Source organism: Capra hircus, chromosome 19 (genome assembly GCF_001704415.2).
Source record: "Capra hircus breed San Clemente chromosome 19, ASM170441v1, whole genome shotgun sequence".
Lineage (NCBI taxonomy): Eukaryota > Metazoa > Chordata > Mammalia > Artiodactyla > Bovidae > Capra > Capra hircus.
Genome location: NC_030826.1, coordinates 7,432,420 through 7,455,956, shown reverse-complemented (window position 1 = coordinate 7,455,956; position 23,537 = coordinate 7,432,420). Strand labels below are relative to the sequence as shown.

Sequence of the window (23,537 nt, the reverse complement as noted above, 5' to 3'; positions counted from 1 at the left end):
TGCTACGCATATGACATATTCGAAGGCTCAAACTTGCATTCCTTTCCCCAGCACACCCTAACTTCCAACAAAAAAGACCCTGTGTGGTTGGGGATTCAACTTGTCCACTTCAATGTCTCAAGGGCTCCTAAGACTCAGTAACTAGCTATACTCATAGCTAAATTTTTTCCCAGCAAAAGATACCCAGCAGAAGCAACAGAGACTGCCATTCATTGGCGGAGTCTCGGGGGACCCAGCACAAGACTCTCCGTTCTTCCTGGTCCACACAGGAGTAGACACACAGCACACAGGACTTGCTCTCTCCCCAGCAGCAAACCAACTCACGGGGGAAAGTGTGGAGCACCGCCCAAGGAAGCCTGTTTTAGCATCAGGTCAGAAGGGGCTGGTCACACAGGGATAACCCATTATAACTCTTTCCCCACACTCAGCAGGATAAGACTCCGGGCTGGGTTTTCAAATCCTCAGCTCCACAACTATCAGAAGTGGTATCTGTTTCAAGGCTATCATCGAAGCCTTTGCAGATCATAAGCCATGAATTAAAAGTCCCGTACTCAGCATTTTAAAAATGTTACAATTCTTTGACCTAACCAGTATACTTCTAGGGAATTTTTGTAATAAAATGATAAGGATGTGTGTAAAAATGTAACTATTCACCGTTTATAAAAGCAACAAACTAGGAGAAGACGATGGCACCCCACTCCAGTACTCTTGCCCGGAAAATCCCATGGACGGAGGAGCCTGGTGGGCTGCAGTCCGTGGGGTCGCGAAGAGTTGGATGCGACTGAGTGACTTCACTTTCACTTTTCACTTTCATGCATCAGAGAAGGAAATGGCAGCCCACTCCAGTGTTCTTGCCTAGAGAATCCCAGGGACGGGGGAGCCTGGTGAGCTGCTATCTATGGGGTCGCACAGAGTCAGACACGATTGAAGCGACTTAGCAGCAGCAAAAACTGCTTATGGGCAACAACTGAGCATTTAGTAGGTAAATTACGGTACACCTATAAAATTGAATGCCCAGCACACAGTAAAATGTTACAAGAGAACAATTTATTGACAGGAAAAGGGGTTTAGGACATACTGATGTGTGAACAAAGTAGACCATGACATAACACAGCAATGATTGTGTTTTTGTAAAAAAATACGTATGTATATATAGCAAAAAAAGGGCTGTAGGAAGAACACTTGACTGGTAACAGTGCTTGTCCCTGGGGAAGGAGCATAGAGATATTTATTTGGTTCTTTGTTTGCATTTCCAGTTTTCTCTGTAAGTCACACAATTTGCTTCTATAATAAGAAAATGTTAAGCTATTTCAACTCTTCATTTTGATTAAAACAGATCCATTTTTTTTTTAAAGTTTTCACAAGCAGAAATGATTTGCAAGTTGCTACAGAGGCAATGATTCTGTTCTCTGCCAAAGCTGACGGGAACTTTCACAATAAGCCCAAGTCGGCTTGTCCCCGGAGTCAGACTCGAGGGGAGAAGGGTGGTTCCTACAGCACCAGACTCCTCACAGGGGCTCCCGTGCCCTGAGGCCAAGCAGTTCACCTGCAGCCAGCCCAGGCCATCCTATTCTTGCTGAGTCACCAGCCTCATCATTTTCAGGGCCGTTTCCGGTTGGTCGGAAGGAACCTGGAAGCAAGGAGGATCCGCGTTAGTGCTCCCAGTTCCTTGCCTGGGTCCAGCTTTCTGACAACACCCTGGGAGGACAGCCGCACCTGGGTGCCATCCTCAAGAGAGCACCCTTTCCGTGAAATGACCCCTGTGCTGGACACATACTTTCCCGAGCTCCCATGCTGCTGGGCTGCAGGGGTCCAGAGGAGTCAACATTCAGGAAGGAAACGTGCCTCCTTTTCCATAATTTCCAGAGCCACTGCTGCTGGAAATGCACCCCGCACTGCGCGCAGCCTTACAGATGACTGAGCTCTAATATCTCTCCCTCCAAATGTCAGGGAGGACTTCCCTGGTATTCCAGTGGTTACAAATCCTCCTGCCAAAGCAGGGGACACAGCTTCGATTCCTGGTCTGGGAAGATTCCACATGCTGCAGGGCAACTCAGCCCTTGTAGCCCAGGCTACTGAGCTGGTGCTCTGGAGCCCACAACCTGCAAAGACTGAAGCCTGTGTGCCTCAAGCCCCTGCTCTGCCATGAGAGAATCCACTGTTTTTCTCTTGTGAACCGCAACTAGAGAAAAACCTAGCGCAGTCAAAAAATCAGATAAATAAATAAAACAAAACGGTGCAGCCGTTAAAAAAAAAAAAAGCAAAAAACGTTAGGGAAAGACAATTCCTCCCTCTCTCCTATTCAGGACAAACTGTCCAGAGGAAAGCAACATTCAACTCGTTTAACCTGAAGAGCAGAGGGTAGAGACGCCAGCATTAAACCTCTCAGCAGATTGACTACTTCACTGAAGCTCTAACAGAGCTTCACCAGAGACCCTGAAACACACCAAGCCCCACGCACCTATGAGATCAGCGCATGTGGCTCCCGCCACCCCCAGAGCTGTAGACTCTGACTCTCACCATGTGTCCAGCTCTGAGAATCCAGTAGAAGGCCAGGTTCTTGTAGGACTTGACAAAGGCAGATGTTTCTGAAGATTTGGGGTCACTGTGCAGGGGCTTCCACTTCAGCTGATTGAATTTGGGCAATTCTTTCCATTTCAGTTCTCGCATCCAGGACTCCTGACCTGGTGAGCGGGACAAAGCATGGCCCAGCATGAAGGGCTGAGAAGAGCAGAAACCAAAATCCGGGTCCTATAACTCGGCATAGAATGTGAAAGCTGGGAGGCACAGAAAATGCGCTCGGGATCCTTCTAAATTGCAAACTCCAGCGTAGAACACCGGGCGGGACCTGAGACTCTGCCTTTGCAGCACTACGTGCCCCAGCCACAGCCAGGCTGCCCAGGACAAACCTGACAGCTGTGCTTTTTGCCCATGACCCTCCCGTGGCTCCCCCACTCCAAAGGAAGGAGCCAGGGACCTCTGGAGGCAGACAGGGCTGCCAGGAGGACAGAGAAGCCCCAGGTAGGGAGACGGCAGACCATGTGGGGAGTTCATGGAAGCAATGCAGAACCGTTTCGAAATGTCCTCAGTGATCTCAGCTTACAAGTCGCAGAAACATTCAATGCTGCTCACACTCGCCAGATGACATGCCTCAATCTGTCTGAGCCTCTCCCTGGCCCTCCTGAAACCAGGAGGTGGGCACAGGGTGGCAGCCAGCGTGGCCGTGACCCCACAAAGACCACGACCCCTGGGTCCTCAGCTTTATAGGGTCAGCAGCCTTCCCTTGCAGTGTTACCTTGGCCTGGACACAAAAAGAGAGGTTTTCCCTTAGCTAACTGGGGTCTTTGTCCAGTGGTCAAGGAAACGTCTTCTTTCTAAACTCGGAGGTGGGGGTGGGAATTATCCTTTTCTTTAATCATACCTCTAAAGGTCAACATTCAGAAAAACTCAACATTCAGAAAACTAAGATCACAGCATCTGGTCCCATCACTTCAGAGCAAATAGATGGGGAAACAGCGGAAACAGTGTCAGACTTTATTTTGGGGGGCTCCAAAATCACTGCAGATGGTGACTGCAGCCATGAAATTAAAAGACGCTTACTCCTTGGAAGAAAAGCTATGACCAACCTACACAGCATATTAAAAAGCAGAGACACTACTTTGCCGTCAAAGGTCCATCTGGTTCAAGTTATGGTTTTTCCAGTAGTCATGTATGGATATGAGAGTTAGCTGAGCGCCAAAGAGTTGACACTTTTGAACTGTGGTGTTGGAGAAGACTCTTGAGAGTCCCTTGGACTGCAAGGAGATCCAACCAGTCCATCCTAAAGGAAATCAGTCCTGAATATTCATTGGAAGGACTGATGCTGAAGCTGAAACTCCTACACTTTGGCCACCTGATGAGAAGAACTGACTCATTTGAAAAGACCCTGATGCTGGGAAAGACTGAAGGCGGGAGGAGAAGGGGACGACAGAGGATGAGATGGTTGGATGGCATCACCGACTCAACAGACATGAGTTTGAGCCAGCTCTGGGAGTTGGTGATGGGCAGGGAGGCCTGGCGTGATGCAGTCCATGGGGTCACAGAGTCGGACATGCCTGAGTGACTGAACTGACTGACTGAAGACCTCGAAAGAAGGACCAGCTGGACTTCTCTGAGGGGGTCACAACCTCAGGCAGCCCTGCCCTCTTCAAAGAGCCAAGGTCAGAGGTGGATGCAGGTAATGGAAAATGGCCTTTCTCCTGCCACATCAATATCACTCCCCACCCCCCAGCAAGGGGCCAGTTCTATCCACGACACCACCTCCTCACTCCCCTTGGACCGGTTCCTACCCATGGTGTCCACGATGAGGTCGAGCTGTCCATTATACACGGTCACGTTGACCCCGGCCTCCAGCAGCTCGTCCACAATGCTGACGACCGGCTTCATGAAGTCCCCCTCCATGTTCAGGAAGACGAAGGAGGCCTGGCCTGTACGAGGGGAAGGAGAAAGAGAGAGCGGCTTGGAACCTGCCTGAACAAGAGATACTCTTCAGTCCAGAGCCTCCAGGACCCCAAGAGTGACCGCCACGCACCACATGGGGAAGACTGGACACGCAGCTGCTTCCCCAACAGAACCCACTGGCCCAGAAATCCATGCGCCAGGCTGGCCGTGCAGAAGGCCAGCACCAACATCGCACACGCTCTGCTCACTCGGGTGCTTGTGACGAGAGCAGATGCCGTTTGTCATGAGGGTTGGAAATAGAAAGAAGGCCAATGCCCAAGGAAACAGGACTGATCTCCTTTAGGATGGACTGGTTGGATCTCCTTACAGTCCAAGGGACTCTCAAGAGTCTTCTCCAACACCACGGCTTTGGGGTTAGCATTAGTTTTCCTCCTTTACTGAGTAACACCAAGGCTAAGGTTTCTGATTTTTGTTTTCCCCCAGGGCCAGGTGTTAAGTTCTGAACAAGTAGGGCTAACAGAAATCATCAACAAACCGGCCCTGAACCTAGCTGGAGCTTGTCCCTGGTACAGCTGCATGGATGACCAACCCTGGGCAACAGGGGAGGCGGTCTACAGAGCCTTCTTGTTGGATCCCTGACCACGTTGAAAAACAAGGGTAACAGCCACCACTGAATTTTATCTGCCAGTCACTGTGCTAAGTATGTGCTGTGTCAGCAACATCCCATGGCCTTCCTTCATCAGCTCTGTGCAAGGAACATGAGGCTCAGAGAGGCTGAGAAACACGCCCTGGGCAACACAGCCCATGGCGAGCTGGAACAGCTACACACATCTGGCAGACGACAGCCTGGGCTCAGGACACTGAGGGTGCCCAGAAAGGAGAGTCTCCTTTCCAGACCCTACACAGGCACACCCAGAGCCAGGGGAGTTCGCTCTTAGCAGTTTTCATCTGCAAAAGTCCCTGTGACGAGAGAAGCTGGGGCCAGACAACACAGCCATGAGGGTAAGAGGAGGCGGCTGAGCTGACAAGGTGTGTTCTCGTGAGCCTGGCCTGCACCTGGCCTCCCAGGGGTACTCACATCTGCTCTTCCTCAGCGCCACAGTCCCCCACGGCTGTCTGCACCCCTCACGGCTCTGAAACCGCATTCTTTTATTTGAGCAAACTTTCCCTTCATTTCTACAAAACTCCAGCGGGTGACGGGGACATGAAGACCCCAGGTCTAGGGTGAGTGTTCTGCTGACCTCTCTGAGGGTTGGGAGGCTGGCCCAGTCCCAGTCTCTCTGCAGCTGTCAAGGTTCCACCCCACGGAGCACAGCTCTGGGGGCTCTTGGACATGAATAAAGCCCTCCTAAGCTTGGCGGGTCCCCCTCCAGGAGCATGGGAGTCCTGCTTGCTCATGGCTTCCCAGTAAGATTGAGCAGGAACTTACACTAGATTATTCCTCCCTGAGGACCCCCTATGTCCCCCTATGACCTTCAGACCAGAAGGCCACAGACGCCAGCCCTCATCATCCCCATCAGGATGCCTGCAGAGGCCGACCTGCTCAAACCCTGTCGAAAAATGATTTTTTTTTTTTTTCCAGTACACTCACAACGAACCGTGGCCTTGGGCATGGCTTTTTAAAATCTCAAGTTTTTATTACAGAAAAGTTCACACTGATATAAAAGTAACGAGGAGAGGGTGATGGTGATTCTCCTGGACCCACTCCTGGCTTCAACAGTGAGCAACTTATAACCAACCGCTTCATTTCTTTCCCCGCCCGCTTCCCTCACCAATCCTTTATTCTGAACCAGTTTTGGCACGCCACTCACTGTCTCTGTATGTCTGCCCATCTATCAAATGTGAACGGTAATAATGTTCTACCTGCAACTAAACACACCATCACCACCAATAACACCCGTTCTGCAAATCAAGGCTTTGAATTGTCACCTCTTTCACCCCCGGCTCTACAAACACCACTTCATTAAGTCACACAAGTTACCTCCCCAGGTGCAAACGTCAGGAATAATTCTGAGCTTCTTCCTGATGGGACCATTCATGAGCTGACTTAAGGGATCCTGCTGCAGACGTCTCACGTGGCGTTGGAAAAGGTGAACTAAAACAAACTGGTACACGGTGAGTCAAAGGACTGGAAACGAGACGAAGAGGCCCTCCCTCTTTCCTAAGCGGCAGGGACGCTGTGAGAGGGAGGCTTGCACCTGGAAGATGAAAAGCGGTCCCCTGATTCCCCCCAGATGGGGGGCAAGTCAGGCACGTGTTCCAAGTGGAGAGGCTTTATTGGCTTTGGGGCATTTTATGTCCTTTGGGGCCAGTAAGGCTCTCCAGCACGGCCTAAGGAAATCAGCTGAGTGGAACCTAGAGGCCTCTGGCAGCTTCTGTATAAAGGGAGGATATCAGGCATTCAGCACCCGCAGGGAAGACAACTCAATCCAGCCTTTAGGAGGCTTAACATTGTAATTCAATGTGTAGAAGCTGGTTTCCAAATATCAAAAACACCATGTGAAGCAAGACTACCTCATGCATGATTCCATCTACGTGAAATGTCCTGAACAGGCAAATCTAGAGAGACAGAAAGCGGGTTAGTGGTTGCCTGAGGCTGGAAGTGGGAAAAGAAATTGACTGCAGACAGACATGTGGGATCTTTCTGGGGTGATGGAAATGTTCTAAAACAGGCTTGTGGTGATGAAATGTTCCAAATACACTAAAACCTACTGAATTATACAACATAGGTGAATGTTATGGTAGGTAAACTATATGTCAATGAAACTTTTCCAAAAATTGGTAAAGGCAGGGAGGCTGAGATATGGTCTCACAAGGTCAAGGTCCACTCACCGAGGTGTATCTGGGTGAATCCTAGCCTTGACGCCACTGCAGACATAGAAGAGTTCTTAGTTAAGATGTTATAGAAGTTCACCTCATCTGTGTTCTGAAACACACAAGAAATGAATTGGGTTATTTGTTTTCTTTGTTTATCCATTACCAGAGCTGCAAAACAGTAAGGTACCTGGCTCCCCATCTTGTCCAAGGACAGCTTTAATTTTGTACATTTACTCAGACCAGAAGGAAATAAGCTCTGGAAGCCCAAAGACCAGCAGTGCCACCCCAGTCTCCTGGGGGTAGCTCATCCAAGGAGGGCTCCAGTGCCACAGGAGAAAACCAAGAACCTGTGTGTTAATTTCCAGGAAGAATCTGCAGAGGGTCCTACACACTCAAGTCCTCAACCTGTGGATTCTTCCCTCCTGGCTCACTGCGGCCAGAATGCTGGCTGGCAAGGACCCCAACACTCACCTTGGCGGAACATATTCTTTCTTACAGAATCCATACTTTCAGCCGAGGGACAGGCAAGTCTTGCAGGCTGGGTGGCTTTCTGACCTTGTCATTGCTCAGACTGGTCAGATGTATTGTTTAGCTTGACATCATTTCCAGACTTGTGGGCAGTCTCCGGATAGACCCCAGCCCTGACAACACCAACCAAGGTCCCTTCACCCCCAGGGGAAAAGCCAAGTAGGCTGGCCCGAACGCGTCCCCTCTTACCTGCTGAATGACCATTTCTGTTTTCTCCCAGAGCCTGGTGGCCTTTTGGTAGAGTCCCTTGTTCAGGGCGTCCAGGACTTCCTCTGCAGCCTGAGACACCTCTGCCAGACCTTGGTCATCCAGAAGAGACTGGGATGCACACCAGAACACTCTGACTTTGCAAGAGACAGAACCCCGGCATCGCCCGGGGTAGGGATGGGTAACAGAAAGAGCGGGCGGCAGGAGCAAGGGGGACGTCCATAGACAAGCACAGCGTAACAAGCGCTGTGTTTACTGATGATACCAGAAAATGGCAACTGAGTCTAGTGATGGGTATGTGGGTATTCACCAAGATCGTTCAACCTTTCTGCATCTCTGGAAATGTCTATAATAAAAACCTGGGCATATTTTAAAACGTGCACGTCTAGTACCTGGAGCCATGGGATAACTAGGTTGATGTTTTTTTAAATCTGTCCCCAAGGCCGGCTGTTGCTTAGGGTTTTCAACCTGATTATTAGATAGGTCCCTAAAGGGCAGTGTCAACCGCACAGACAAACCCAACTAGCTTGGTTGCTCCTGCAGACAAACCCAGAGGAAGTCAGCTGGGCTGTCGGGGTGAGAGTCTGGGCTCGTCTACTTACCACACTGTACAGGAAAGGTCCCCAGGAGAGCACCGAATCTGAAGGACAGCACGTAGGGACAGAGTGAGTTTTCTGTGATTGTCCCCCCTCAAAATACCTAACCAGCTTTCCTCCCAAAGCAGAGAGAGACAGAAGCAAGACACACAGCGGCTTTGGGTCTGAAGGCTCCTTAACCCACCAGGGCTCACGTCTCGGTGGCTGGGAGGTGGGGTGAGGGTGTGGAACCTTTCTGTTGAGTCAGGACTAAAGGGCCACATTAATCTGGCCTGATACCGGCCCAGCCAGTGAGTCAGCGCCAGGGACGGCTCCACAGACAGGCTGTGCGTGTGCAGCGGCGGCGCTTATCTGCACGCTTCCAGACTGTGATGGTTTAAGGTATTTCCCCGCCCTCTGCTCTGCTCTGCACCCTGCCCGCTCCTCCGAGGACACAGGCTTCTGCCAGGGAACTGATTAAGGACGAATACTGATTGCATTAAGTTTCTGGGGCTATACTGCTAATCAATTCATTTCCATTCCAAAAATGCACCGAGAATTTAAAGGTGTGAGAATTGAAGTAAAGCCAATGACGGGTTTTATGAGACGAATATGAGTAAGACAACACCTAACTTCACAGAGAACAGTGGGCTTGGTTTGGACAAGTTCACAGTTACCGTAACTACGTAAGGCTAGTCCACTGACAGAGGCGCCAAGGAGGTAGCAAGCAGAACTTCTTTTTTTTTTTTTTTTGCTTATGTGGTTTTCTTTTGTTTTCTGTAATTTTTCTTAAATTGAAATACAGTTGACTTATATCAATGGAGAAGGAAATGGCAACCCACTCCAGCATTCTTGCCTGGAGAATTCCATGGACAGAGGAGCCCAGCGGTCTACAGTCCATGGGGTCACAAAGAGTTGGACACGACTGAGTGACTCACACACACTTTGACTTCTATGAAGGACTGTAACTTATAGAGCACATTGGAATACATGGAGCTCATGCTCTGTACTCAGTCATGTCTGACTCTTTGTGACCCCATGGACTGCAGCCCACCAGGCTCCTTTGTACATGGAATTTTCCAGGCAAGAATACTGGAGCAGGATGCCACTTCCTACTCCAATCATTAGGGTCGGGTAACAGAATAGCTTCTCCAAGAGGAGAAGAGAGTAAATGAAAACACAGCCCTTATTTATTCAATGTCTCTCTTTTATATCCCTGACAGCCATCATACTGGAGATGTTGAGCAACAGGAACATTTTTAGCTTACAAGAGGGCATTAAGATGACGCAACGGCCAATACACCACTCATTTGCTACAAAGCCTTTGACAGCTCCCCCAAAGCCCAAGCATCTCAAAGTCTGTTTCCAATAATCTCACTTCTGTAGGAAGTTACCCTAGGTATTAACACAGAAATGTGATTTGTTGGCTAAATACCTTTGGGGTTATGCAAGACAACATTTTTTTTTTTAACTGCAGGACTTATCAGAGCCTTTAATGTGCCTGTGAACCTTGAGGAGGTGGGGCCAGTATTTGGCACTTTCCAAACTTGTTTGGCCGTGGAGCCCTTTGCATAGCACTTCACTGGGCTGGTATTCTTCAGGACACACCCTGAGAAATGCAGACACACCAGGCCCTGCAGAGACTAGCCATCATTCTCCTCTCCAGCTAAACCATCAAGCCTGGGCCTCAGTTTCTTATAAAGAATCAACTGCACTCCTCCAAGGCATCCCATTTCCTGCTTTATTTAGCCCAGGGATTGGTAAACCATTTCTGTAAAGGGACAAACAGTAAATGTGTTTGGCTTTGCAGGTCAGCTGTGTCTGTTGCAATTACTCCACTCTGTTACTGCAGGCTCCAAACAGATGACCTGTGTTCTACAAATGAATGGGCACGCTAGTGTCCCAGCAAAAAGCTTATTTACTAAAGCAGGGTGGCAGGACAAACTTGACTTAGAAACCGTAGTTTGATCCTGGATGTGTACCTATGATGGCCAATAGAACTTTCTGTAGTGACGGAAACGTTCTGTATCTGTGTGGTCCACAAGTCCACAGCCACCTGTGGCTACTGGATACTTTGAAACGTTAGCAGTGCAGACAAAAGATTGCGATTTTTATTGTATTTTAATTAATATAAATTTAAACGTCATATGTGGCTCAGTTCAGTTCAGTTGCTCAGTTGTGTCTGACTCTGCGACCCCATGGACTGCAGCACGCCAGGCCTCCCTATCCATCACCAACTCCCAAAGCTTGTTCAAACTCATGTCCATCGAGTCAATGATGCCATCCAACCATCTCATCCTCTGTTGTCCCCTTCTCCTCCCGCCTTCAATCATTCCCAGCATCAGGGTCTTTTCAAATGAGTCAGTTCTCATTAGGTGGCCAAAGTATTGGAGGTTCAGCTTCAGCATCAGTCCTTCCAATGAATATTCAGGACTGATTTCCTTTAGGATGGACTGGTTGGATCTCCTTGCAGTCCAAGGGACTCTCAAGAGTCTTCTCCAACACCACAGTTCAAAAGCATCAATTCTTCAGCGCTCAGCTTTCTTCACAGTCCAACTCTCACATCCATACATGACTACTGGAAAAACCATAGCTTTGACTAGATGGATGTTTGACGGTAAAGTAATGTCTCTGCTTTTTAATATGCTGCCTAGGCTGGTCATAGCTTTTCTTCCAAGGAGCAAGCATCTTTTAATTTCATGGCTGTAGTCACCATCTGCAGTGATTTTGGAGGCCAAAAAAATTAAGTCTGTCACTGTTTCCATTGTTTCCCCATTTATTTGCCATGAAGTGATGGGACCAGATGCCATGATCTTAATTTTCTGAATGTTGAGTTTTAAGCCAACTTTTTCACTCTCCTCTTTCACTTTCATCAAGAGGCTCTTTAGTTCTTCACTTTCTGCCATAAGGGTGGTGTCATCTGCATATCTGAGGTTACTGATATTTCTCCTGGCAATCTTGATTCCAGCCTGTGCTTCACCCAGCCCGGCATTTCGCATGATGTACTCTGCATGTAAGTTAAATAATAAGCAGGGTGACAATATGCAGCCTTGACATACTCCTTTCCCAATTTGGAACCAGTCTGTTGTTCCATATCAAGTTCTAACTGTTGCTTCTTGACCTGCATATGGATTTCTCAGGAGGCAGGTCAGGTGGACTGGTATTCCCATCTCTTTAAGAGTTTTCCACAGTTTGCTGTGAACCACACAGTCAAAGGCTTTGGCATAGTCAATAAAGCAGAAGTAGATGTTATTCTGGAATTCTCTTGTTTTTTTGATGATCCAACGGATGCTGGCAATTTGATCTCTGGTTCCTCTGCCCTTTCTAAATCCAGCCTGAAGATCTGGAATTTTATGGTTCAGGTTCTGTTGAAGCCTGGGTTGGAGAATTTGAGCATTACTTTGCTAGTGTATGAGATGAATGCAATTGTACGGTAGTCTGAACATTCTTTGGTGTTGCCTATCTTTGGGATTGGAATGAAAACTAATCTTTTCCAGTCCTGTGGCCACTGCTGAGTTTTCCAAATATGATGGCATATTGAGTGCAGCACTTTAACAGCATCATCTTTTAGGATTTGAAATAGTTCAACTGGAATTCCATCACCTCCACTAGCTTTGTTTGTAGTAATGCTTCTTAAGGCCCACTTGACTTCACATTCCAGGATGTCTGGCTCTAGGTGAGTGATCATACCATCGTCATTATCTGGGTCATGAAGATCTTTTTTGTACAGTTCTGTGTATTCTTGCCACCTCTTCTTAATATCTTCTGGTTCTGTTAGGTCCATACTGTTTCTGTCCTTTATTGAGCCCATCTTTGCATGAAACGTTCTCTTGGTTTCTCTAGTTTTCTTGAAGAGATCTCTAGTATTTCCCATTCTATTGTTTTCCTCTGTTTCTTTGCACTGATCACTGAGGAAGGCTTTCTTATCTCTCCTTGCTTTCTCTGGAGCTCTGCATTCAGATGGGTGTATCTTTCCTTTTCTCCTTTGCCTTTCACTTCTCTTCTTTTCTCACCTATTTGTAAGGCCTCCTTGGACAACCACTTTGCCTTTCTGCATTTCTTTTTCTTGGCGATGGTCTTGATCCCTGCCTCCTGTACAATGTCACGAACCTCTGTCCATAGTTCTTCAGGCACTCTGTCCATCAGATCTAATCCCCTGAATCTATTTGTCACTTCTACTGTATCATCATAAGGGATTTGATTTAGGTCATACCTGAATGGTCTAGTGGTTTTGCCTATTTTCTTCAATTTAAGTCTGAATTTTGCAATACGGAGTTCATGATCTGAGCCCCAGTCAGCTCCTGGTCTTGTTTTTGCTGACTATATAGAGCTTCGCCATCTTTGGCTGCAAAGAATATAATCAATCTGATTTCGGTACTGTGGCTATGGTTACCACATTGAACTGTGCAGATCTTCTTGAAGGCATGAAGCAGGTCTGTGTATCTTTCCTAGCACGGAGCACAACACCTGCTCCCTAGCAAGCAATTAATAATTGCACATGGAAGTGAACAGCAATTCTCCTCCAAAAAGGGAGTACTTCTGGGTGGAGGAGCAACACGTTTAAGGTGCACGTGGAAAAAGGGACTCAAGGCTGGGCAGACAGGCTCACAAGGGCAGGGGCGTCATGTGAGCTGCACTCGGGAGATTCTGGACCAGACAAAGAGGACCTGCAAAGGAGGAGGCTGACCTACTGGTCTCAAGGAGGAACACACGGTGACGGCTAAGTGCTCGCTGCCTTTACGTGCATCCTGGGTTTAGCTGTGTGACTTTAGGAAAACTGCTTAATCCGAGTCTCAGTTTCATCACCTCCAAACCTGGGATAATAACACCAAGCATCCCATGGAGATGTCGTTAAGCTTCAGCAAAGTTAACACATATAAACTGTTTAGTATTGTTAACGCAGCTGAGATGAGACCCTTGAAGGACGCAGGAGGCCAGTTCTGTCACTCTGAGCGAGACACTTGGCAGGATATCCACGGACCCCTTAGGTCTCGGGTCAAGGCTTCTGCAACGTCACAGTGTCCTAGGAGGTTCATCCAGAAAGGACACACAAAGGGCAGTCCTTTTCACAATGTGGACTGAAGGATGTCCCTGGCAGCCCAGTCGCTCCCAGTGTAGGAGGCCCAGGTTTGATCCCTGGTCAACTAAGACCTTTCACATGGTGTAGCTCAGCCCCATCAACACACCTTTCCCAACCCCCACCCCTGCCCCCTGCCAAAAAAGAAATCTGAAAATGTTCTACTTACTGATGGGAGAGATCCAAGCGTCACCCAGAGCAACCCCGGCAAAGTTGCACTGGATGGCCCTTTGCTGAATAGCCTGAAAGAGAAGCCAAGAAACATCCTTGTCAAGAAGACCCAGGGGCCTCCCTCCCTTCCTCAACAGGAGGGAGTCACGCCTTAATACACGGCCTTTCCTGAGCACATAATGCTTCTGCCCACCCGGGATGCTCTGGGTACCCAAAGACCTCAGACACCCACTAGAGGACAAAGGTAACTGTCCTGCCGCCCACCATCTGCAAAATGAACAGGAATTGTGAAGTTCTCCCAAGGGTGTTGGCAGGCTTTGTGTGGGGTCTGCTGTAGCCCCTATCTTCTTTAGAAGGGACACAGGGAATATACAGAGTATAACCTTTACAAATTGTAAATCATTATATTGTTCATGAGAGTCTTCCCTATGGCTCAAACGGTAAAGAATCTGCCTGCACTGCAGGAGACCTGGCTTCGATCCCTGGGTCGGGAAGATTCTCTGGAGAATGGAATGGCAATCCACTTCAGTTTTCCTGCCTGGAGAATGCCATGGACAGAGGAGCTTGGGGGGCTACAGTCTGTGGGATCACAAAGAGTCGGACACGATGGAGTGACGAACACTACCACTACTATATTGTAAATAGGGAACATACAATATTGAACGTCAATTATACTTCAATGAAAAACAAAGGTCATACAAGTTCACTGTAAAATATTTACTCACAGAACTGCTGTTCTGGACTTCTCTTGTGGTCCAGTGGTTAAGACTGCCCCGGCCAATGCACGGGACATGGGTTCCATCCCTGGCCCGGGAAGATTCCGCATGCCTCAGGGCAACTAAGCCCATGAACCACAACTCCTGAGCCCTGCAGCTCATGAGCCGCAACTACCGAAGCCCACACACCCTCAACCCGTGCTCCACCACAGGAGCAGCCTGTGCACCGCAACAAAGAGTAGGGTCTGCTCACCGCAACTAGAGAAAGCCCAGGTGCGGCCACAGAGACCCAGCGCCGTCAAAACAAAGCACTGACGTTTTATGCAAGGCAGGAATCCAGCTTTACTAACTTCCAAAGTAATAGCCATTTGTCTCCAAACCATTTGCTGAACCTTCTGTCTCTCCCTCAGTGATACGAAATACCACCCTATCATTTATATATGATCCTATGTTAAGTATAACATATAGGTATCACATACATAGTCACATGCATATACACCCATATACACAAGTACAGATAAAACATGCTTCCAGACTCTTTAACCTGCTACATTTATCTGTGTTTGTTGCTATGCCAGCACCAAATTGCTTCACTCAGCGGAATAGCTTGTTTAATACTGGACAGTGCCAACTTCACTATTCTTTTTGAAACTTTTTATGGTATTCAGACTTACTCTTACTTTCCATGTACAAGGTCCTATTCAAAGTATATTTAATTATCAGGCGGGTACAAGTAACATAATCAGTTTCTGTCTGGAACCAAACAACAGAGTCATCTTCCCTGTTACCTTCTGGAGTTCTAGAGCAATGCCAGCAGCCATCTTTCCTCCATAAGACTCTGAGAAAATGTAGAATGGAATATTCTAGGAAGAAAAGGAATTTATAAAGAATTAAATATCCTGAATGCCTTTTTTTTTTTTTTTCCTGAATGCCTTTTAATTCACATGAATCCATTTCAAATTTCTACTGCATGTAATGGCCAGGCAAAACAAATCTGCTTCTGTTTATCTTTCCTCCCATATCTGATTTTTATGTTTCAGGAGAATACTGGGTGCAGGGTCATTCTTTCAAGCTAAAACCATCTTTAGAGATGACAGAAACAGAAGCCTACAACCTGATCCCTGGGTACAAAAAGGTTTTCTTTGGAATGAGCTGGGCGTGTAACTCTGAGGGTGTTTGCACCTGATGGGTTCAGTGCTATGACCGCGAGCCCCTCGCTGTTTCTGAGGCCCCCGCTTACCTGGAATTCTTTGTGGTCATCAAAGAAGACCTTCAGGAGAAACATCATGTCTGATGTCACAGTGGCCAGGTCTTTGGCGTACGCATCAGCCTTGTCCACATAACTGAATCCAGCGCCCACGGGGTTATCCACAAACAGGAGGCTGGCCGACTGGAGCTACACGCCACCCCAGGAAAGTCAAATGGTGCAATCAGCCAGCCAGTCCCCAACTATCTTTTGATCATCTGTGAGCTCAACAAAAGCCACACATGTGAGGATATCAGTGTGGTTATGGTCTGTTATTAAAATGGGTTTAAAAAAAATCTGGACTAGGGACACGGACTAGTACAACAAAGAAAAGGAGAGCCAAGAAGGAAAGAGTCACATATGCACGGGACTGAGGCATCCAGGCTGTCACACAATACGAACGTCCTGGATGTGATGCGCTAGCGCAGAGAGAGCTGTGCGGTGTCAGTCTGAGCAACAGCTCGAAGCAGGAGGCGGTCCGGACCACACATATGCTTTAAGATGAATCCCGTTTCCACGTTGGCTGGCTTTGCGGAACACTACAAAAACATAATCTATTCTACTACCTTTCCCACAGAAGTTTAGAATTTTATATCCTGAAGGATCCCTAGTAATAACACAGTCCAGCCATGTCCTTTACTGTTTAGGAAATCAAAGCCCAGAAAAGGCCCAGGACCTGTCCAGGGTCACAAAGCTGGATAGGTAATGGCAGCATCAGGACCAAGGCCAGCACCTCCTCACTTCCTATTCCAGCTCTCTGCCCCAGTCACGTGGCTCTCTTTGTCATGGGAGGCTTGGGGACAAGCCAGAGGGGGCACTCTGCTACTGCAAGTGGAAGTGATATTTCACCTGGAAGCATGTATAAATAAGAATGTTTCAGGCTGAGGGAAGAGCCTGTGCAAAGCCCCTGAGTCACAAGTAAAAATCCACTTGAAGACCAGTGTGGAGACAGACAAGAAAATCAAAGGACTCTGAGGGGAGCTCCTGGAGGAGGTGTTCCTGCAGTGAGACTCAGGTGAACATGGTGAGCTGGGTGTGACTGGGTGGCCCAAGGAATGAAGTCGAGGCCCAGGAATCGCCCTTGCAAAGGCCTGAAGGAAGAGGGCACTGGAGAGGAGCTGGGAGGTGTGACTGGGGGCAGCAGGAGCCAATTTCTGTGTCGGAAACTGGATCTGATCTTCTGGGAATCTGAAAGAACTGAGGAGGGACTGGCATTGGAGAGTTCCACTCGTGTGGCCTGTAGATTATGGGGTGGGGGTGGGGGAGACCTTTGAAAGCACCCCCGAAAGGCAGTCAAAGAGGGGTGGATGAAAAATATTAACAACCTTGGGTATTAAACACAGAGCTACAAAAGGACCCAGAAATTCGCCCCCCAAACTGAAACTAGGGGACCCAACCAGTATTTGTACGCTAATGTTGCCCGCATTGCTCATCACAGCCAAAAGGTGGAAATAACCTAAGGGTCCATCAGCAGATGGGGGAGGGGCAGAGGCACAGAGCAGAGGGTGGCCATGAGCCCAGAGCCAAACCCCCACTCGCTGAGCCCCTCAGCACCTGGCAGCCTGGGGGCAGAGGTCAAGCGTGGGGACAGCGGGATGGACCCCAGACTGGAGGGAGAAGGACAAGGGAGCCGGGGGGTGGGGGCTGGTCAGAGAGGGGTTAGGTGAGAAGGTGAAGCTAAGAGTGAAGGCGGAGTCAGAGAACCAGAGAGGCGCCCGAAGGGCAGAAGACCAGGGGCCTGAAGTCTGGAGGAAGACAAGCGCTGAGATAAGAGAGGAGCAGGAGCAGAGAGAAAGGACTGGAGGTCGTGGCCAGAGGGTGGGGCTCTGGTGTCTGAGACTGTAGGAAGGTCCAGCACCTGGTAATGCCAAGGTCCAGGTGTGTGCTAGAGCAGACGGAGGTTTCTGCAGGGAAGTGGAGAGTGACGGAGTTGGGAAGGTGACCAGTGCAGGACAAGCTCCCTTCAGAAATGGAAGCAGCTGGTAGAGAGGAGGCCTGTGGACAAGCAGCCAAGGCCCCCCTGCATATAGAGGAAGAGGGCGGGGGTGGGGCAGGGCCCCTCAACCTGGGGATGGGATGGGATCAGGCGGGGCTCAGTCTGCGAGAGGCCACGTGGCACTGAGAGTTCGGGGCCTTCCTCACTGTACCCAAGTGGTCTTTCGTGGTTGGAGATTCCTATCAAGTGGCCCGATTTCCTCAAAGTTTCCAAAGCCAGTGCTGGAACCACCTGGACCACCCTGTGGAAGAAAGAAAGAACCAAAAATGAACATGGAGAAAATGTCTGTTAAACCTTCATCATTACAACAATGATCACACTCACTGTAAACGATTTATGACTCGGCGATGGCTGGGTCAGCCTTACCCACAGGACACAGCTGGTCCAGTGAACCAGGGATGCTGAAAGCTCAGCTTCTCTCTGCACCGGTGCTGAATCACATCTCAGAGACAGAGTTGCGGGTGAAGTAGAACAGGGCAGCTTTACCACTTCACCAGGTAATGGGGGACAGAGCAGGCTAATGCCTTCAAAACCAAGCATCCCAACTTGGGGAAGACAGTGACAAGTTTTATATTAACCGAAATTGTTCAAAGAGGGTGTGATCAGCTCATGGACATTCTTCTCATGGGTTGGTGGTAAGGTAAGGAGTCAACCTCATCAACCTTCAGGTCCAACTGGTCTGGGGTCTACATGCTGGTGGGCGGCATACTATCATTAATCATTAACTTCTCCTACCTGGAGGGGGTTTCCATATAAGCAACATTGCTCAAAGGTACTGTCGTATGTAATCTTTGATGATGCCTTCATGGATCACAGCCTTGTTGTGGCAAAGGGGCCTGTGTAACTCAATGAAGCTATAAGCCATGCCAGGCAGGGCCAAGACAGGTGGTTCACAGTGAAGAGTTCTGATGAAATGCGGTCCACGGGAGGAGGAAATGGCAAACCATTTCAGTATTCTTGCTGAGAAACTCATGAAGAGTATGAAAAGGCAAAAATATATGACACTGCAAGATGCTCCTGCCAGGCCAGAAGGTGTCCAATATGCTACCGGGAAAAGTGGAAAGCAATTACTAATAGCTCCAGAAAGAATGACGAGGCTGGGCCAAAGGGAAAATGACGCTCAGCTGCGGATGCGCCTGCTGCTGAAAATAAAGTCTGATGCTGGAAAGAATATTGCATATGAACCTGGAATGTTAGGTCCGTGAATCAAGGCAAATTCATACTGGGTATGACAGAAATCAAACCTTTACAACACTGTAAAGGGATCATCAATCAATTGGAAAAAAGTCTGTATCTATTGGCACAGCCGGGAGAACTGGGAAGCTGCTTAGGAATAATAACATCTTGGGATGAAGTGACATTTACATCTCATGGAGACGAGTACCAGGGAACCCCCACATACTGGTAAGCAACCCGGCATCCCAGCTAGGACGAGCCTGTAGTTTCCAGAAGGTGAAGCAAGACTTCGTTCCTCCACCCCTCCCTAGATTGTGGATTCCAGGTGGGTGTGGGCCAACTTCTGAGAGACATTTTAGGAAGGATCCTCTGCCTGCCCTTCAAAGAACTTTCAACCAGTTTCTCGTCTTCAATCCTACCACCAGAGCTCAAGATTAACATGCAAATACACTTTAAGGAGAAGCAGAGGGTCCCACACTCAACACTGATACAAAAGGCTGAGTTCTTTCAAAATATCAATTTTCTAGGGCATGGAAGTCAGGTCGAGGAAAGGACTGGGAGGGGAGGGAGATGAAAGGCTGGTCAGGGTAGCTCAGTTTTTGCTTTGGAACCTTCCAGAAACACTTTGTATCAGCATATTGTCAAATGTGACTTTAAGAGCATCTGGTAAGGGTTCCTGCCCCTGCCTGGTTTGGGCTTAGTAGAAAAGGACCCCAGCAAAAGGCCAGAACCTCTCTCTCACTCTCTGATTTGGCTTCCTTGGCAATAACACTGCCTTTGTCTGCCTCAGAAGGATGCTGAATCCTGAGGTCTAGGAGACCCCGACCTCGCTGCTGAACCACATCAGTTCTGCACTGCTGAGCTGCGCGCCTTCAAAGGCGAGCAAGATGGTAAGTGGGGGAAACCTGGCCTCAACCTCAGGTCAGGCAGTAAAACTACTTTTACCTGAAGCCACATGATCAAGGGCAGTTCTGTGAAGTTCTTGTAGGAGCTGGCGGCATAATAGAGCCACCAGAACATGTGGGCATCCTTCCGGACAGTCAAATAACCCCAGACCTCGTTGCTCTTTTCCTTGGGCTGGCTGATGACAGCTCCTGAAACACAAACACGGCTTTCCTGAAGAATGTCCATGTCCGGGTAAATGCCAAGCCTAGGAGTGATGGCTGGGCTAGGTTGCAGGTCATTTGGTTTCTGTTTATGTATTTACTTCAATACATTGTGGAGAAAAAGAAAAAAAATTCAACTTAGATTGAATAAATTTTCAACTTATGAAAAAACAAACCCAACTTAACAGAGGCCCAGGGGGCTGAAAGCTTTCACATTTTCCTCTACACCCTCTGAAATGTTTGGATTTTTAACAGGAAAGCATGAAACATGCTCATAATTGTTTAAAAGAGAGAGAGATTTACATTTAGGCGAAAAAAGAAAAAAATCTCAAAATGCATCACATTGATTTTGGTTTCTCATTTAGTATACAATTAAAGAGGCATCGACAAGTGAGTGGGGCAAAATTACTCAATATATTATGCCAGGGCAACTGTTAGCTTCCTTGAAGCAAAAAAAAAAAAAGAAATATAGATCCTCTCTTAACACTATTAACCAAAATGAATTCTCAGTGGATCAAATATTTCATTTTTAAAATTTAGATGTGAAAAAACTATGAAAATAGAATTGAATGTTTTTTTGACCTCTGGATGGGGAAACGATTTAAGCAGACTTCCAGAGACTATAAAGCAAAATAGCAAGTGCTGAGGACAAAAACTTGTTACATTTCTATACAATGAAAATAAAAGGCAAAACAACAAATAAAGATTAGAAATAAATATGAAGAAGGGTACTTCCTTAATCATTAGATCAATTAAAAAATATAAGATATTTGCAACAATCACAATAGTTGACAATGCCTAGCAAGGAAGTGGCAACCCACTCCAGTACTCTTGCCTGGAGAATCCCATGGGCGGAGGAGCATGGTAGGCTGCAGTCCATGGGGTCGCTGAGGGTCGGACACGACTGACGCGACTTAGCGACAGCAGCAGCAGCAGCACTTACTAGGCATTCAATAAATAACAGTAGTCATAGCAACAACAACAAAAGTAAGGTCTTAATAATTAAATGGATAAATGCCACAAGAAAATAATTCATGAAAACAAAAATACGAATGTCATAAATAGGTGAAAAAAATCACTAATATTCAAAGATATGAAAATTAAAGCAATAGTGAGGTTACTAAAAAAATCTTTGCTTATTTGACAGATGGCAGCGGCTCTATTTGCACGAGACAGGAGACTGGCCTCACCACTGTGGGCAAAAGTGCATACTGGTACATAATTTTCTGAGGAGGCAACTTGGCAGAAAATGTATAGAAGCCATACATATATTCTTTTTTTTTTTAATTTTTTTTATAAATTTTTTAAATTTTAAAATCTTTAGTTCTTACATGTGTTCCCAAACATGAACCCCCCTCCCACCTCCCTCCCCATACATATATTCTTTCATCCCACAACTCCAATTTTCCTCCTATTTAGAGTTAACCAAAGTTAACTTTTTTAGCATTTGCAAAACATGGATCAGAAAAGAGTAGGTTAAATACATTAACTATGTCACCTTTGCTAAAGTAATAACTTCCAAGCTGTGATACCTTTTCTTTTCTCAAATACCACTCTGGGTAAAAAAGGCTAATGTCAAACCGTAACGAAAGCATGATCCTTGGTTACCAGAGTTTTCTGCCTCTACTTCCTCCTTTTTGAATTTCATGCCTCTGTGGCAAGTGAAAGGACAAAAACTGGTCCCCAAAATAAGAGAGAGTAGGTGAGGAGACAATGTTGTTTCGAAACTTAATAAGGATGGAGATTAAGGCAACCAGAAAGTGGTCTGATGAGCAAAACAGAAAGGCTGGAAAGTTTATTTTAGGTATGGCTGTAAGATAGTACATACCAAACAACACAAAATTACAGTCTCCTTGAAAATGGCAGATAAGGCTTGGTCTGTTTTAACTTAAACTCTGGCACTCCTCCCTTTCCTGATAGTGTTTGTTGTTGCTGTTTAGACCCTAAGTTGGGTCCAACTGTTTTGGGACTATAGCCCACCAGGCTCCTCTGTCCATGGAATTTCCCAGGCAAGAATACTGGCTGCTGCTAAGTCACTTCAGTCATGTCTGACTCTGTGCGACCCCATAGATGGCAGCCCACAGGCTCCTTCATCCCTGGGACTCTCCAGGCAAGAACACTGGAGTGGGTTGCCATTTTCTTCTCCAAAGCATGAAAGTGAAAAGTGAAAGTGAAGTTGCTCAGTCCTGTCGGACCCTCAGCGAACTCGTGGACAGCAGCCTTCCAGGCTCCTCCGTCCATGGGATTTTCCAGGCAATAGTACTGGAGTGGGGTGCCATTGCCAGAATACTGGAGTGTGGGTTGCCATTTCCTTTTCCAGGGGATTTTCTCAACCCAGGGATGGAACCCGCATCTCCTGCATTGCAGGCAGATCCTTTACTGCTGAGCCACCAGGGAAGCCTCCCTGCCAGTGACCACTGTTAAAATCTGATGGGCAACCTATTGGATAGTTCCCAGGCAGAAGCACAAGTCATATGATCCCCATTTTACAGAAGGGAAAACAAGTTAAGCAACTGGCCTCAGATCACAAGACAAGTCTGTGGCCAGTTGGAACTCTCAGTTCTTGATTCAGATCAGGAGTCATTTCGCTTGAAGAAAAGACTGAAAATCAACTTGCAAGCCATCATATTAAACACGAATTTGTTTTTGTCAAAAAGGACTGCAATGAGGGAAGTTATTACCTTGCCTGTTCTGATGAGGTACAGGGAGAAAGTCTTACTCTCAATAAAGCGTCCCATTCGTGGTATTATTTTTTAGAGTCTTCTGGACAGAGTGTTTCAGCTGAAAACAACAACTTTATAATCTCATTTTGCAGCCAATCACGGCAGGAAGAGGGAGGTGGCCCTTATATAGTGGAAACTTCATTGATCATCAGCTTCTCCAAACCTTACATGTTGCAAAACTGCTTCTAACTACGCGCAGGGAAGAAAGGAAGCATCAGAATACCCGGAGTCCGAAAAAAGCAGAAAAATAACTCCGAATTAAAAAAACAGTGAGTTTCAAAAGCGAAATAATGCCACAAGGTAGAAACAGGGGGAAAGGAATATGGTTTAAAAAGCACAAACCCACTAACTGATTCTCATCCCTGGAGGAGAGAAGGAGGCACCGGGCGCTGAAGCATCTTTTGCCCGAACCTACCCGTGCTCAGGCCCAAAAGCAGCAGCAGCAGCAGCAGCAGCGGCACGGGACAGCTTCGCGGGGCCAGCTCCATGATGAATACCTCCGGATGCATCAGCTACCGGCTAGTCTAGGCGCCTCACCACGTGACTCCGGTGGGTGGAGCAAAGCTGGGCGGGCGGAGGCGGGGCCTGGTCGGGGGCGGAGCGGGGATTCGGGTGGGCGGGGCTTGGGAGAGGCTTAGTGGGTGCTTGGGGAGACGCTTGGGCGGGCAGAGCGGCTGGCCCCATTCCGGGCGCCCTCTGCAGATCGGTCCCACCGGCATCTCTGCAGCCGCGCCCAGGGTGTTCCGTTTCGCCCCGCTA

General features: G+C 47.7%; 1 protein-coding gene across 1 annotated transcript; it reads right to left on the bottom strand.

Moving 5' to 3' along the window:
• Window positions 1,029-23,315, bottom strand: SCPEP1 (serine carboxypeptidase 1). The gene is made up of 13 exons (XM_018064094.1): window positions 23,194-23,315; window positions 19,895-20,043; window positions 17,925-18,014; window positions 15,772-15,927; window positions 15,320-15,394; window positions 13,814-13,886; window positions 8,595-8,632; window positions 7,975-8,103; window positions 7,273-7,366; window positions 6,422-6,535; window positions 4,329-4,466; window positions 2,521-2,684; window positions 1,029-1,630 (listed from the first exon to the last, which is right to left on the bottom strand). The coding sequence occupies exons 1-13, from the start codon at window positions 23,285-23,287 to the stop codon at window positions 1,568-1,570; spliced, it is 1,377 nt and encodes a 458-aa protein (XP_017919583.1). The 5' UTR covers window positions 23,288-23,315; the 3' UTR covers window positions 1,029-1,567.

Coding starts and splice junctions, on each gene's coding strand:
- SCPEP1 (XM_018064094.1), bottom strand. CDS start 23,287: ATGCATCCGGAGGTATTCATCATGGAGCTGGCCCCGCGAAGCTGTCCC. Junction 7,367..7,974: donor CAGAAATGGTCATTCAGCAG/GTAAGAGGGGAC, acceptor TGTGTGTTTCAG/AACACAGATGAGGTGAACTT. Junction 2,685..4,328: donor CCTCATCGTGGACACCATGG/GTAGGAACCGGT, acceptor CCCGCTCACCAG/GTCAGGAGTCCTGGATGCGA.